The sequence below is a fragment of the Aulonocara sp. 'chitande type north' Nkhata Bay genome, linkage group LG9 (assembly GCF_057382095.1).
Source record: "Aulonocara sp. 'chitande type north' Nkhata Bay isolate Kocher_YH1m ecotype deep benthic linkage group LG9, A_spYH_male_GT1.1, whole genome shotgun sequence".
NCBI lineage: Eukaryota > Metazoa > Chordata > Actinopteri > Cichliformes > Cichlidae > Aulonocara > Aulonocara sp. 'chitande type north' Nkhata Bay.
Genome location: NC_141352.1, coordinates 21,241,017 through 21,258,148, shown reverse-complemented (window position 1 = coordinate 21,258,148; position 17,132 = coordinate 21,241,017). Strand labels below are relative to the sequence as shown.

The window sequence follows — 17,132 nt, the reverse complement described above, 5'->3', positions numbered from 1 at the left end:
AACATGTGAGTGCTGTAGCATGTAGCAGAGAGACAGAAAAGCAGGCAGCTCATTTGTGGAGAGAAAACTAGACGAAGTCTGGATGAGTCAGAGGCTGCTGATATCTCTCACCCGGGGTTATTTTTACACCTCACACAAAGACGAGGATCACAGCTTGGCAGTAGTGTTCGAAAAAGATTAGAATAAACACTTTTAGCAACTGTCTCCCCACTCGTGTTAGAATCTGTGCTTGATTTCCTCCAGTTTGAAAGCAAATTATCGCTTGTGAAATCTGACATTTTCTTTTTTTTCCCTCCTTTGTCACTTCTGCTAGACCAAACCAGTTGCATTTGCCGTCCGCACAAATGTCAGCTACAGCCCGAGTCACGACGATGATGTCCCTGTGCCAGGCATGGCCGTCTCCTTTGAGGCTAAAGACTTCCTCCATGTCAAAGAGGTGAGCTAGAGGTGTTGTTCAGTACGGTAGTTTGTCGATGCCATATGGAAAGAAAGATGACGGCAGCAATAAAAAGGAGGATGTTTGAGATGACTTTCTTGAATTTTGTGTATGTGTAGAAGTACAACAATGACTGGTGGATAGGACGCCTGGTGAAAGAAGGCTGTGAAATCGGTTTCATCCCCAGTCCAGTGAAGCTTGAAAACACTCGTATCCTCCAGGAGCAGAGAGCCAAGCAGGGCAAGTTCCACTCCAGGTAAACAGACTCGTGCACACCAAAGTCCTTTGCTTTAGCTTTGAGATAATTTATTATGAATGTGCACATCATTAGATATTCAATTTTGTTGGCCTAATGTTAAAAAATTTATTTATCATTTCAGTAAATTGGGAGCAAACTCATCATCTAGTTTAGGTGAAGTTGTTCCTAACTCACGGAAATCTACTCCTCCTTCATCTGGTAAGCAGCTTCAGGGGTGAAAGTCCAATTTTGTATTTAATAGATTTGTTAGTATTTTGAATCAACATTTAGTCACTGAAATCCAGCTGTAGGTAAGATGTACGTGTTCCTAACCTCAGTAAAACAGACATTATTTTTGCCATAACTGTACTTTTACATGTTTCATGTACTTTTTGTGTAGTACCTACATTCTGTGCTACTTTCAATGTAAATCCTACCCGCTACCTGTGACCTCCTGTCTTCACCTCCATGTGACGATGCTCTTGTCTGTCTGTGTGGGTAGCCATTGACATAGACGCCACAGGCTTAGACCCCGAGGACAATGAGCTTCCAGTCAACCTGCGCTCCCCTAAAGCCAGTCCAAACACTGTCATGTCACCCCTAGCAAAAGAGAAACGAATGCCCTTCTTTAAGAAGGTAAACTCTACCTGAGCTACCCGACCCTCGCTTCTTCTCTATCCGTCCGCACGGCTCTGACTAAAATGCCTATGGCTGCTCAGCTACACGCAGCGCCCCTCCTGTTTGTCTACACCATCGTCCTTGTCCCTCGGCGTTCACACCACACTTAGCATGCATGCCTTTTCCTAACCTCTCTCTTTTTCCTCTTTCGTCTTGCCACAGCTAAACAGAAGCAGAAGTCGGTAAGTCTTTGTGTGCACCGCACCAGCACAGCAGGGTGTGGGGATAACCTTCATGGTCTGAGCTGTGAAAAACTCTCAATGCATTTCCTAAGCATAGACTCACCAATGTACTCACACTACTCACCGCTCCTGCCAGCCTGTGTGTTGTAATTGTTTTGTGTGTAAATTTGGGATCTCAGTGTGAACAGCTTGTTTCTTGGTGAGAGCTACAATTGATGAGAAAAGTAATGCCATGGTCCTATCTTTTATCAATATGAAGCTAGAGTATAAAGGCAAAGAGAATAAAAACAGAAAACATGAAAAGCCAAGAAATGATGATTGACAAATTAAAGGAAAGCTTGAATCCTAACCTCTAGAGTCAGGAGATATGGATGTTCTGTCAACATCATAAAAGTCTTCGTCTTCAGGACATGAGGGGTCACTGAATCATTTTATAAGCAAAAAGTGGTCCAAATCCTATACTACAGCACCATTTGACCTTAGAACTGAAGAAGCTTCTCGGATGAGAGGTGAAACGTCTTCAAGTAACTTAAAGAAGTCCAGACGCTTTTCTTTGCAAGCTCCTTTGAAAATGTGCTGAAGCCTCCTCAGGGTGGCTCTGCTGACACATTTGATAAATGACAAAGATTAAAACTAAAGAAACTCCTGTTACATTTCATTTATGTAAGTAAAACATATAATATAGTTTGATCTTGGTTTTATTTTTAATTCATTGAAGTGTTATTTCAACTTAGTTTTGGTTTAGCTTTAGTTCACTATAACATAATCAGGTCCAATCCTCCAGCAGACTAACAGAAACATGGAGACTGCCAAAGCACACTGAAACCTGTTTCTTTATTTGTAACATATCTGTAGGTCAACATAAAAACCTCATAAAGCAGCAGCTTGTTGTTTCATGCACTTTATATGGATTAAGCAAAGAATAATGAATTTATAAGCATTTGTGGTGCTGATGGGCAGCTTTAGAAGAGTTGTATCATTCTTCCCATGAAACTCTCAGCAAGAACTCAGTGGGGCATGTCTTTGCCCATTCTTATGCTTCACTACTCATATTTTTCATTAGTGACAGCTGAAATAAATAAATGCTGTTTGCTGTGGGACTTAAGGATATAGTAGAGCTTGTTTCCCATGATTACAGTGACCATGTAATCTAGAAGTTAAATATGCTACTGAAAGGATTTAAGCTGAGCTACATTGTTCATTGATGGCATGTTAGTCAGCAGTAGTGCGCATCAGTTCCCACAGCGTCTCTGGGGAAGCTCACTGACGACAGCGAATGCTAGATAGAAAATGTTTAGAGCTGAAGGGATGAGTAAGACGGAGCAACAGACTGCAACAAGAAAGTCTAAATAAATCGTCTGAAACACTTATCGTAAAGATAACACAGATCGAAAGAACCGCCCGGACATGAGGACAAATAAGGGATGACTAAGAAAATAATGTCAGCAGTCCTTTTAAGTAGCCAGAGAAAGCAGAAGTAAACCTTCTCTCTGTTTCTCGGCTCAAACACGCTGTTCTTCCAGACAGCGGGACACAGAGGTATGAGGGTCATTGGCTCGCTGTCACAGACCATAATGCATTTCCTCTCTGAAACCACATGCTAATATTTGCAAGGATTAAGAAGACAGTCTTAAAAACATTATACACAAATTTCCACTAAAACAGCGAGTTCACTAAAAACACAAATGCAAGAATGTATCAGAAGTTTCAGTAGTTTATAAATGTATTAGAAAAATAATTCGAATAGGGTTGCAAATAAAAAAATTTCATCTCTATGAATCAACTATTTTTTTCTTTATTAATATATGCATGTTCACCGTAAATTGTAAAAATACAAAAGTATTTGTGTGATTATATCAGTCTATGATCTCTCATAAACATACCACATGACATTCTGCACCGGAGAGCCTCACAGTCAAACACCCAGTGTTCAGCCTTAAATTAACTGTATTGGTAATAATCAAAATCATTTTTATGTTTCTGTAATGATTAATTAACAGAATGCACCAGTTCAATCAAAACCATATTTTCAATGCATGTTATTCATGAATGTTCAAACTTACTGTTTTACAAAAAAGCCCCCATTGTAAAACACAATATGAGTGTTGTTGTTAGTGTTATTATGTAGCTATTTATTTGCATTCCCAAAAAGAAAATGTAGTTTTAGTGGTTAAATGTTATGCTTGATTGATTCTTATTTTCTTCGAGGATTACAGTGTGCTGGATCAAATTTGGGTATAAAAACATGAATTCAGTTCATTTGCGTCATCAATAACAATATAATTTTTTACATTTCTAAAATATTATATAATAATAGGTGGTCTAATAAATATGCTAAGTGCGGCATGTGCATACTTGCAAGTATTTTTTAAGTGTAATTAAAGGCATCTTAGAAGGCATCACATAAAAGAAAAATAACTGTTTATATTATGTGCAAAAGTCACATCATGGACCGTGTTGACCTCATAATAAGGTCAGTCGAAGTGTTGATTAAAAACAGGCTGTTCCACAAACTGAGGTCCGTTTTTGTCCGTACAGCAGTGAGCGAGTTTTTCTAACTGTGTCCTAATTTTGTGTTTTCAGTCAAAGCTTCTGTTGATCTACTCGGGCTTCTTTCTCACTCCCTGACTAACCTTTCCTATCATTTAGCTTCCCTTTTATTCAGCGGAATCAGAACCATGACACGAGAGACTCGATCTGACATACATAAATATTTTTCGTTTACGGTAACCTCCTTTGAAGTGTCACCATTAAAGTTTCTGCAGCAAACTGCCAAATCGGTTATAAATCAAAGCTTGTTTGTTTTTTTTCGAACCAGCTCGGACGTCCCGTTTCATGGTTCATAATGTTTCAGTGCTTTTAAAATGTCTACTTCGTTGTTTTTCCACCCCCTTAAGTGATTTGTGATGGTGAGCGTTTACTTTGTCTCCATAAATGTGTAACTGTTTTTCTTCTTCTCTCCTTCTGAAGACGGAGCACATTCCTCCGTACGACGTTGTGCCTTCCATGCGGCCTGTGGTTCTGGTTGGACCGTCACTGAAGGGCTACGAGGTGCATCAAAGCTTCAACTTTCCAAACACAACACTGAATTTTCTTTAGTATTTTCTTTAGTAGTTTAGAAAACCTGACTCATTGACTCTTGTTCTCTCTCCTGAATCTTGTTTGCAGGTGACAGACATGATGCAAAAAGCGCTGTTTGACTTTTTGAAACACAGATTTGAGGGAAGGTAAGCTTCCTGTGACCTTTTTAAAAACACAAGCTCCCATCCCGCTTCCTTCCTCACTCTTCTAAGTCTATAGGCTGGTATTTATCTCTCCCTCGAGGTTAGCTGAGGGAGTGTGTAACAAGTTTGTTTGGCCTGGAGATGTGTGCCGCTGCTTTAAATAGGCCCTCTCCATGTCCTTAATAGGCCATAATGGGCCCTAGAGCCGAGCAGGATTCTCCTTACTCAATGCTGAGTCCATCCTCCCACCCGGAGCAGAGAGGTTTTTTAGTTTAGAAGTTGCACAACACGAAGATCCACTCAGATCATCAGCAGCTGCGGAGAATACCGTTTGATCTGCTGATTTGTTTTAAACAAATTTACACCTGTAAGTAATTCCCTGCTGCTGCTCTCTGACATTTGTCTTTGATTTGGTGTTAGTTTTTCTTAGTTGGTTTGGCACAGTTTTCACCTGGCAATCGAGATTCCTACGCCGTGTGCGAGTCTCAAATGCACAGCGCATTTTTATATGCGCTCTCTTGTTGCTTTGGTACAGAATCCTCAGTTATGGGCTGCAAAAGACATGTTTTTTCATAAGCATACACATGTTATAAATCCTCAAAATGTATAAAATAAATGTTTAAATTATTAAACTTTAATTTATCTTGTGTAAAGTTCGTGTTACTAAAGTTAGTAACATGCCCAAACTCAAATATAAACACATACTGTTCATAGCGCTGTTTCCGGAGTTTTACATGTTTGATTTCTATTCAGTGCAGTTTCGTTTAGTTCCCACAGTGGATGTGCTCTTTTCACTTCAGTTTTTGTGTTTTTCGCTAGCTTTAGTGTTCGTTTTTGTTATTGACATGGGTGGTTTTGCCGGAGTTTCAGAGCAAGACGTGACACAGTACAGCAAAGCAAACAACTACAGACAACCACAGTCACACAGACATCTCAGTCCCAGTAAACATATGCACCAAAGCCTCGTCAGCCTGACAGCGTTGACACGTTTGACCGAGCCGACAAAGACTTAAACTGAAAACATTTCTCGTATTTTTTTTTATTTAGTTTTGTAGGGACAAATATTATTTTAGTTCGTTTTATTTCAGTTAATGTTTTTCCAGCAAATACAGATCAGACATTAACAACATCCACATGGTTTTTATGTGGGATACTTTTCCTTTATTTATATAACACAGCAGATAGACAGAGGAAAGAGAGGGGAGGAATGACATGCAGCAGAGCTCCCCGGGTGTTCAACCACTGACTGAGCTGTTAAGGCTCTTTAGCTCATGTTCGTTGTATCTACAAAATCTGGAAAAGTTAGTGAAACCATGCACAGCACTCCCCAAAACACCTCCAAATGTCTGCAGGGAAGGGTGAGCAGTTGTGATATAGTATCAGTATTGACAAACTGTTTGCATTTGATGAACACGATCAATGAAAAACAATACAATACGACTTCATTGTCCGCTTAGGGAAATTCGTCAGGGACTGAAGTGCTGTCACAGAAGCTGCCTTTGCAACAAGTCAATAAGCATTAAAAGAAAAGAGAAATAAATAAATAGATGAAGAACATTAGTGTAAAGTATATTTTCTTGGCATTTGTGCTCGTGTTAAGATGTAATCATTAATGGTGTCCCAGTTGGTTGAGCTGTAATGGTAACAAGCCACATTCTTCTTTTAGTAGAACAGGGGTGGTGGATTTTTTTGTTTGACTAACTAGGTCATGGTTTCTCAAAGGAATTGCTGCTGAGTTCTTCAGATGTATTTTTGGAAGCGTTGAGCATCGCAAAGCAAGTGCTGTTCAGCTGCAGTATATTTAATAGAGAAGCAAACATTTCTACAACCAGTATCTCTAATTCTGGGAAACCAAACATCAACAAAAACAAGCAGCACTGCACAGCAGAGGTTAAACATGTAGATTTTAATTTAGAGTGAACTGTCCCTTTACCCTGGAGTTCCTGTGTGTAGGACACCACCTTTATGACACGAGAGCCTTTACTTAAAGCAACAATGAAGGGAAGTCTCATTTTAGTCACATATACGCCGATCTGGTATCACATTTTGAACACTGACGGGTGAGGTGAATAACACTGATTATTATCATCATGGCACCTGTTAGTGGGTTGGTGGGATACATTAGGGGAACATTAGGAGACTAAGTCAGAGCAACTCCAAAACTGCAGCTCTTGTGGGCTGTTCCCGGTCTGCAGTGGTCACTATCTAGTGATCCTCTTTCCGATCCAACAGACAAGCTATGGTAGCTCAAATTTCTGAAGAAGTTAATGTTGGTTGTGGTAGGAAGGTGTGAGAATACACAATGCATTGCAGTTTTTTAGCTGTTTAGCAAAGCAGGGACCAATACACTATTAGCCAGGTGGCCATAATGTCATGCCTGATCGCTGTAGCCTAAATGTTTATAGTGAGCATGATGCAGGGCTTTCAATGACGTGATGATTGCTCTTAATGCTTTGAGAACTGCAGCAGTGTTTCAGGAAATGTGCTCAAGCAGTGGATAAAAACTGCTGCCCTCAGCAACATCTTGTTTTAAGCCCAGATCTACTGATTACTTCTCCCATTTCTCGTGACAGAATATCAATCACTCGAGTCACGGCGGACATCTCTCTTGCCAAACGCTCGGTCCTGAACAATCCCAGCAAGCACGCCATCATCGAACGCTCCAACACACGCTCAAATTTGGGTAAGTTTCTTAGAAAACTCTACACCTGGGAACATCTGGTGTTTTGATTCATAATGTTTTCAAGGAGACCAGCTTACGTAGCAAAAAGGAAGGAAACGATTAAAGAAACTCTTGACAATGGTAACGATAACTCTAGACGGCCCTGAATGGCCTTGGCTGGCCTCTTTTGTTTGGGATGAAAGATGGAGCGCAAACATGCAGTAATAAGTTCAAGAGCTGCTCTGATTTGGCTGAGGTTGATTGGGGTTTAGATGTGATTAGAATGAAACAGATTCCAGAGTCAAACAGAGATGACAAGGCTAATCTCTGCTATGTATCACCAGAAGCATCAGTCAGCAGCCACAGCAGAGGAAGAAGGCAGGAAAAAGCATAAAATAGAAGCACATCGTGTGTTAAAAGTGCAGTTTTTTAATGATTACAGAGAGCCGCCACACTATAACTTTGACTTTGTTCTTCTTCAGATAACGAAGTCTTTGTCAAACCTACTTTTTCATTTAATATACTAAACATAAAGCTTTTAAAGTTAAGGACCACTCAGGGTGTGTTTTGTCATTCTTTTGTTCTTATTTTGTCTCTCAAAGCTTTTGTTTTCCTGCCAAAAGAGCAAAGAGTTATGCATTTGCTTTCTATGTAATTTAAGGCTTTTTAAGAGAATTTTACCATCAAAAGTGACATTGGCTTGAAGCTGTGCTCCTTTAAGATGGATGAAATGATTTCAGGAAAAGTTGGAAACACGTGAAACTGGTGACCCTCTGTGGCATTTTTAAGTTGGAAAATAAGATTTTGAATGAGCTGTTAGGCTGGAATGTTTTCATGTTATCTTCAGACTGTCGGGACTGGAAGTCATGGAGCTTGGCCGTGATTTCTCTCCGGACTGGGCCTTCCTGAGTTATTTGTAGGATTGTTTTTGCAGTCACGTCGTCATCTGCTGGAGTGGGAGTTGTGTGATGTAAGAGTCGGTATCTGTTAGAGGTAACATAATGTGGCTCCTCACTCACTCAGAGCTATTAGTCTCCAAGCCGTGTCCCTGAAGTCATGATGTCTTTTGAATATTTAAGTCTCTGTGAGGCAGAAAGAGCTATGCCCTAAATCACTGATGCAGGCTCAGATTTTTAAAAGGCGTACTATATGACTGATGGACTCTGAGCAGTCATAAAAATTCATCTTTAATAATAACTAATAATCATTTTTTAGCCACGCTTTCAGTGTGGCTCTAGGGATCCACATTAAAATGGGATGTCTCAACAACTAATGGATGGATTGTTGCAAAAATTTGCGCAGATATTCAAAATAAATTGAAATCACGCTTGGGATCCTTTTTAATCTAGTGCCATCGTCAGGTATAAATCTGTCAAATATATATTTGTACAGTGGTGGATGGTCACATTAAACATGCCCCTAGTTTCCAGTAATGAGGCCAGCAAAAGTAAGGCAAGTAATCCCTATGAGCCAAAAGACAATGTTTTTTACACTCATGGATCTGTATGACATCACTTGTGTTTACGAGAGGCAGCCAATTACAAGAGTCAGCTTAAAGAGAGAGGGGGTGGAGCTAAAACAACTTCTTTCAGACAGTAGATGAACTTAAGGCATGCATCATTGTTCGGTTTAAGATAAATAAGGAGTATTTTTAACTTTAAATCATACACAGCTACTCTAGGATAGTCCATAATAAAATATGGAGTTAGGAGTATCTTTAATATTGTGAATATTTTGCAATAAATTAAGCATAAATATTAATGGGGCCTATTATGTTCATTTTCTGTCATCCTAGCAGAGAGCTGATCTGCGATAACGAACTCAGCTGTTAAAAGACGAGATCATTTTTGTTTTTATTCTTTTTGTTTTATCAGTAATCATGAAATATATTTGCACAGGCACATCAAAACAACTTGTGAGGTGTTTTTAGATGACACTACAAGATTTGTGATGTCTTTGAAAGTCAGCAACAGAGGATATATTGGTGTTAATCGGGGTTTCGGAAGTGAACTTAATCATTAAGGGGATCTGGTAAGAATGCATGAAAGAAATCAGCTATTAAGTTATGATCTGGTGCATGAAAGTTTATTTATCCAACTTTAAATTAATTGCAGTTGTGAGTATGAATGGGGAAACAACACCAGTGGACTGCTCAGTGTGGAAAATAAACAAAGACAAGATTAGACTTAAGCCTCTTGGTCATAAACTTCCATAAACATAAATATAGTTATTGGTTATGCTAACAAAGAAATGGCTAAGTTGAACTTGAGTAGCAGGATTGTCGCCCAATGAGAAGGTGGAAAAGAGAGTGCAGATTTTGAGTAAGGAGTGAAAATAGGGGGATTTCAATCAAGTGGCAAAGAAAGAAAAGAGGAAGTGTGCCACTGATAAACAAAGTGCAAAACAAACCAGTGTTACACAAGCTACTATCATGATAAATCCCCCTGACGACTGATAAGAAATAATTTCCTGCTCTGAAAAGAATAAACCCAGACCTCTGTGTCTCCCTTCAGCTGAAGTCCAGAGTGAGATTGAGCGAATTTTCGAATTGGCGCGGACGTTACAGCTGGTGGTTCTGGACGCCGATACCATCAACCACCCATCACAGCTGGGAAAGACTTCCCTCGCCCCCATCATTGTCTACGTCAAGATCACCTCACCCAAGGTAAGAGAAATGATGTCTGTAGGAACAGAGAGGAACAGATGCACTTGCCAGTGTACATGTGCTATGATGGAAAATAAGGACAGTGAGAAAACGGCTCAGCAGATGTTCCCTGTACTCTCATAAACGTGTTAGTCAGCTCCGCTAGTTTATGTGTGTCTGTCTTCACGTCGTCCTGTCTTGTCACCGCTTGTATTGTCTCTCTGCAACTGCTCTCTGGCTTTAAATCCAGCATGTCAGATGTGACTGCTACTTTGAGAGTGAGAAAATGCGTGAGAAGACTGATTCATCACTTCGACCTTCAACAAGTGTACAAAAGGCTCATGAGTCAGTGATCAATAAAAAGCACATCTCAGAAAATGAGAGAAAGCAATAGCTGATGAACAGACACGAGATGCCAGCTTTAAATCACAGTGGCAGCAGATTAAATCACACTCGAAGTGGGGAAAATAAATTGCTCTTTATCACCTGGCCTCTTAATTACACCCAACTGCTGCTTCTTATACACTAAGTGTAACTTTTAATATGTTGTATTTGTATAAATCGCAGTTAAATGAGTAGAATTACTCAACTTCATTAGCAACTGCACAAATGAATGTAAAGACATCGTACGAGCTAAATATTCTGTATCAAAAGTAAAAATAGTCAAAATTGCTGCATTAAATTATTTCAGGCAACACTACTGTTTAATTTTCATGCCTCCCAAAATGGTCTTGGATGTGGCAGCATTTATTTTGGGAAGGTTATATTTATTTATGACATACACAAAGTCTATTTAATGACAGAAGTTTGACATTAGCCATCAAATATCACCACGTGGCACGAACCTGGTAGTTTGTGGAAAATATTGAATGTTTATTCTACAGTAGTAGCACATTGCAGCCTGCCGCACACATAAAACAAAAGTATATTTCAATACAAAAAGTAGTTTTCATATCATATTTATATATACTCTATATGCACAGTTGTACAGAGATGCAGGGGGTCCCACTGTTGCCTCTCAGCAAGAAGGTCATGTGTCCGAAGGTGGCCCGTCGAGTGGAGCTTCTTCCCACAGTCCAGATACATGCATGTTATGTTAACTAGTGATTTTAAATTGACCATAGGCATGGTTGTGACTGGTGACCTGTCTCTGGTATGCCCCGCCTTTCACCCTGTGACAGCTGGGTATGATAAATGGATAGTTGGATGGATATCCAGTATAACCACAAATAAATACAGTGTGCTGGTGTTAAAATGAGCAGGGTTATTGTTTATTATCTTTTTCACAAACTAGTTAGCAACTTACTGATAGGAGGGAAAAGAGTTATGCTTTTTCTGCATTGTTTTCTGTAAACAAACAAAAATCCCACATGCTGACTGGACAACATACCCGATGATACTCTATATTTCAAGAACAGATTATAATCACCAAGAGAAATATATTGGTCAGGCTCTAGATATCATATATAAGTGCCAATGGCAGATTTAATTGACCAGTTGAGCCTTAGGATTTGAGGTTTTCAACCCACATTTATGGGGTCTCATCTAAAAATGGGTTTTAAAAATTCATTACTATCTATCTGTAGTGCTGTAAAATGAATCCTTCTAAGATTACATTAATTGTCCACCTCCAAAAGAAGCTCCTGTTTAAAGCTGAGAAACTTGTGTGCTGCACGCACAAAGCTTTAATTTAAGTTTGTCAAAAACAGCCGTGACCTTCTTGCCTTTCGTCCTCATTTGCCTTCAGGTGTTACAGCGGCTCATCAAGTCCAGAGGCAAGTCGCAGGCCAAACACCTCAATGTCCAGATGGTGGCCGCCGACAAGCTGGCTCAGTGCCCTCCTGTAAGTCTCCACAGCGGACCGAAATTACTGCCAATTTTAATCCAGTGTGTGAAATAACTTGGAGTTTTGTTCTTTTTGGCTCTGGGTTTTAATTTGTGCATATCTGAAGTCAGGTTTTGTTTATTCCTTTATAATTTCTGCCAGTTCTATTTCCGTCCCTCTCTAATCTGCTTACTTATTATTTTAGAAAATGAGGCAAACCCTCCAGTATTGTGAAAGCGGAGGTTTAATTTCATTTAAATAGCAGTCAGTATCTTTAGGGATTTACAGTTTAAGATTTTCTGCAAAATGAATACTTAATGTTATCTAGTGTCTAATCCTGTGAGTTGTTTCTAACTTGCCCCGATGGTTTTTTTATCGTTTTTTGTTTCCTTAAAGATCACTTTAAGTCTTTTAATGTGAAGTTCCACATCAGCGCTGGCTGGTTTTGTTGACCCTGTCATGTCTCCGTTCCATTTCCTTCAACTCTGACTGCGCCCGTTTCGCCTTTCGCAGGAAATGTTTGACATCATTCTTGATGAGAACCAGCTGGAGGACGCATGTGAGCATATGGCCGATTACCTGGAGGCCTACTGGAAAAGCACTCACCCCACCAGCTGCAGCCCCCCTGACCCAGTGCTAGCAAAGCTACCCACAGCCAGCCTGCCCTCCAGCACGGCCCCGGTCTCTGGCGTGCAGGTACAAGTGCTGAGCATACTCTGGGCCAAGGGAGGCCATGGAAAAGGAGGGGATCCAGAAGTGTGGGAGGCAGGATTAGAAAGGAAGAGATGAAAGAAATCAGAGCGTTGAAGAATTACAAAATGTTGTAGTTTGCATCTACAATGTCTGCTAAAAGTCTTTACTTTTCTCATATTATGTTATTCTTTAACATATGCACTACAGGTAATGTGTAAATTAAGAATAATCTACTTTATCTAGGATAGGTACAAGGGTATGAAATACTAAGGAAGAAACTGAATTTAAAATGCTCTACAAGAACCTTCTGATGCATAAAGAGGAACTAGATCAGAGAAAACATCAAATATAAAAGGACGAACAGGAGCTGACAGCAAGAAAAGAGTTAGCAGAGACAAAACACGCTTCAAGAGATGGGAACAAAATTCATATTAACAGGTCAAAACAATGCTGTTATCACGTTCATTTGATTAATCGTGGCTGATGCTGATGATACAGGAGACCCCTGAAGTTTAACTACCACAAAACATGTAAAACTCAATAGAATAAAAACAGTTTAGAGACAGTTTGGACGTAGACAGAGAGCTGGACTTTAGTATTTAACATGAAATCATTTATTTTACTTTTAATAGTTCCTTTTCTAATGTAGTTCCTTTTCAGCTCAGCTCTAAACCATTGTTTTTGTTTAATATATTTTATAACAACCCTCACCGTTATGGGCAGTTTCAGTCATCTGTAAATGCTGCATAATCCCCTTATCTGCCCTTTCTCTATCCACTGCCATCACAATGTAAGACTGAGAGCGAAGAAAACGCTGATATTGATGAGGAGCAGGAGTGAGCTTGTATTTGCTAGTGTGGTAAGTGCGGCGAGGTCGAGTGATGAAAGCTGAAGCCGAGGAGCACGCCTTGCTTTTTTTGAGTTCTTACTCCTGGGTCAGAGTCGGCCGTGAATGGATTTGACGAGAAAGCGTGTGTGTTCAAGTGTGACATCTTCTTCTTTGTAGTTCTGTGTGAATTTTGGTGAAACAACTGGGGTGGTGTGATTTTTAGTTTGCGTGTGCTTGCTGTGATGTTTTCTGGTTTTGTATGTGTCATCGTACTGACTGATGTGTGTCGCTAATCTCAGGGAAACAGTACAGAGCAGAAGGGAGATAAAGTGGAGGGGAAAGGCTCCAGAGAGGATTACCAGCACCACCATCACCGTCACCACCATCATCACCACCACCAGAGCCTGGACCAGGGCGATGCTGACGCAGAGGGGGAGGAGGAGGGCAACGAGGAGGAGAGGCCTCTTAGGACAGAGTCATCCAGGAGATCCCAACACGTCCACCACCGGTCATCTTCTACCAGGACTGAACACCACAACCACCATCACCACCACCACCATCACAGCAGTAAAGCCAAGGGCCTCTCCCGGCAAGAGACTTTGGACTCTGAGACCCCCGAGAGCAGGGAGAGCCGAGAAAGTCGAGAGAGCAAGGACTCGGCTTGTACTGAGCCGCGCACTCAGCGTCTTCAGCAGGAAGAGGAGGACGATGAGGATCAAGGGGAGGGGCATCCCCAGCAGCAACAGCATTACGAGCCACTGCCCCACCGGGACCACAACCACCATCACCACCACCACCATCACCGCAGCGGGGCGGACGAGGCCGGTCACAGCACGGGACACCAGCGCTCCAAAGAGCGCGAACAGGACCACAATGAGCGGAACAAGCAGCGCTCTCACCACCACCACCGGCCAGCACGCGACCACCACCATCACTACTACGACCGGGACAGAGAGAGGGACAGAGAAGGGGAGGTAGCTCCAAAAAAGAGGGGTGAGGCAGGGGAATGGGCCAGAGACTCATACATCCACCAGTGACAGACCAGAACCCCTCCCAAGGCCCTCCTGGACTCTGTTCTGTCCTCCCATCGTGCTGCTATACCCTGAAAAACCACAGCATCCTATTTATGTACACTTCTTTGTAAATGCTGTTGCATCTTTTTCAATGGCAGGATTTTGATTACATAGATACAAATATAAATATATGAATATATGTATGTGTGTATCTATGCATAGACGTTGTTTATGTGTGGATATGCATGAATATTCTCAAATATGCATATTTTAAACCTGTGTTTGATAAAGCATGACACAAAAGCAGAATTTTTTCTGTACTGAGCTGTGCTTTCTGTGATTAGCATTATAATTTTTATTGTTTCTAATATTATTATTATTATTATTAAGTTGTATTGCTTGCTACCACTTGAATAATTTGTTCCTTCAGACTACTGCGAGGGTTGACCAGCCATCATACTTTGATGTTGTAGTTGCAGAATAGTTTGACACTTTGGGAAATAACACTTGCCTACATAGTTGCCAGTTTATTATGTACACCTAATGAGTGTAGGGCAGCACGGTGGCACAGTGGTTAGAACTGTTGCCGCACAGCAAGGAGGTCCTGAGCTCAATTCCACCATCAGGCCAGGGTCTTTCTGTGTGGAGTTTGCATGTTCTCCCCGTGTTTGCGTGGATTTCCTCCAGGTACTCCAGCTTCCTCCCACAGTCCAAAGACATGCAGTTTGTGGGGATAGGTTAACTGATTAATCCAAATTACCCATTAGTGTTAATGTGCGCGCGAATGGTTGTCTGTCTCTCTGTGTTAGCCATAACACTTCCCATAATTACATTGAAAACTATAGAAACTACTCATTTTCTAAGTAGTCTGCTTGTACACCTCTGGACTGCTTTCAGAGCTGCTCCTGTTTTTAGTTTTAGGTCACTTGAGACCTTGCACATTTGTGCTGATTTAACCACAAACCTCAAAAGAGCTTCTGTTTTAAACAGATCAGCTTTAAGGTTTATCATGATTGTAACTCATCGTGATAATTAGCTTTCAGGCTACAACCAAGCAACCAAACAGAGTCCAACCCCAGTGACAGTGCTTTAGGTCAGGACCATGCTCGTTTTTGTCTTCATATTTTCAAGATTCACATAGTTGTCAGTTTATCCACCAGGACCAGACTGTTTTACGAATGTTCTGAGGCACGCATTTGTGGGGAGAGGACCTGAATGGTGGCCTGTACCATCTATAAATGTCCTACTACAAATAGTCTGAAATACACTTAAAATAGCAGCAGTTCTTGAAGTGATCAAGGGGTCCACAAGGAGACAACTTTGATTGGTAGACTGGACAAAACGGCAGACACAAATCCCTTTTGGGGTTGTGTCAAGAAGAAAATCCAGTGTAAAAACTCTACCAAACCTACCCACTGTGAGTAAGGGATCAGCCAAGCGTAGCATCTCTAAGAAGCTTAACAGCTTTCAGTACTTTAGTAAGTATAAATCACAGATTTGAGAATAATCATAAAGTTGAATCAATGACTGTTTGATTTAAAAAATAACTGAATACTATACTCTTCATAAATGCAGCACTGTTATATCAGACTGCATTGATTTTTAGCAGGTGAAAAACTTGATACCACTCTCATATCTGTAGGAATGTAGAGCCAACAGCAGGTTAGCTTAGCACAAATAAACAGGAGGAAAGAGCTCATGTGAACAGTTTCTCTGAAGGTAAAAACCACCTACCAGCACCTCTAAAAGCTCAACAATTACCATTTTGTGTTGGTGAAATCTGTACAAACCCTACAAATAACAGGTTGTGGCATTACTGGGGGAGGGGGATTCGTATATGAGAGTGGTATCGCTCTAACTCTAACAGCGTATTTCCCAAAGTGTCAAACTGCTCGTTTTATGTTCATCACTTACTGCTTAGTTTCTTTTTTTGATTCCACGGGTTTTAGATGTTACGTTTTAACATATTCATGCCTTCTTGCAGGCGCACCTTAGTCTTGCCTTACAAGACAGACAAAGAGTTCTCCAGTAACTTCCTCTCAACACATGCAGTACTGTTCTTTGTATGGGTCCAGAAACATTTTATAACATTGGAACAGGCTTTTTCACATTGGTTTCAAGTGAAAGGGATTTGATATAACATTCCCACCAAATCGTAGGTCCTGATGATTCATCTTGGATTAATCCTGACCCCTTTTCTAACGAATTCCATTTAAGTCCTACTTTGATTTCTTAGTACAAACAATGCTAATTTTAGGATTTGTTGTTCAGTGTGGGTATTTCTGAAATTCCAAAGAAACAAAAATAATTCCAAGTGTTTACCAGATAAATATTGCCTTTAAGTTTTTGCCCTCTTTTCACTCTTCTGATTAAAATACAGGATCTGGTTAATGGATTTGGGGATATTTTACCTGCTCTATATGCCTGAGTCAACAACATCATCAAAACCTGAATAGACTTTAGTTGATCTTTGAGTCCGTGCACTCTGGCCCTCTGTTTACACACCATCTCCTCACCTTTTTTTTAAATGTTTTTTTTGCCTGATAATTGTAATTATAAAAACTCGTCCATTTCTATGCTACATTGGTAGCACTACAGATTTTATAACAGTGTACATGTGTACATATTGCATAAATACGAAGAATAAAGTTGGAAACAAACGACTGACGCAGTGGGAGACCGTTTTGATGTTTGTGTCAGCAGAAGAC

At 40.5% G+C, this 17,132-nt stretch overlaps 1 protein-coding gene across 10 annotated transcripts in view; it reads left to right on the top strand.

The window, feature by feature from the left end:
* The window catches only part of cacnb2a (calcium channel, voltage-dependent, beta 2a), a 79,678-nt gene extending 62,590 nt beyond the window's left edge, over window positions 1-17,088 (top strand). For 8 of the 10 annotated variants that reach the window (XM_086306464.1, XM_086306466.1, XM_086306470.1 and 5 more), the window contains 11 exons: window positions 314-436; window positions 556-692; window positions 817-893; window positions 1,177-1,310; window positions 4,505-4,585; window positions 4,703-4,761; window positions 7,332-7,441; window positions 9,934-10,085; window positions 11,812-11,907; window positions 12,403-12,585; window positions 13,711-17,088. In XM_086306464.1, coding sequence (XP_086162590.1) covers window positions 314-436; window positions 556-692; window positions 817-893; window positions 1,177-1,310; window positions 4,505-4,585; window positions 4,703-4,761; window positions 7,332-7,441; window positions 9,934-10,085; window positions 11,812-11,907; window positions 12,403-12,585; window positions 13,711-14,448 — 1,890 coding nt within the window. In that variant the 3' untranslated portion in view covers window positions 14,449-17,088. Of the gene's footprint in view, window positions 1-313; window positions 437-555; window positions 693-816; window positions 894-1,176; window positions 1,311-1,514; window positions 1,535-4,504; window positions 4,586-4,702; window positions 4,762-7,331; window positions 7,442-9,933; window positions 10,086-11,811; window positions 11,908-12,402; window positions 12,586-13,710 lie in introns of all 10 variants that reach the window. The other 2 variants (XM_086306469.1, XM_086306474.1) reach the window with 1 other exon arrangement.
* The last annotated feature ends 44 nt before the right edge of the window (window positions 17,089-17,132 follow it).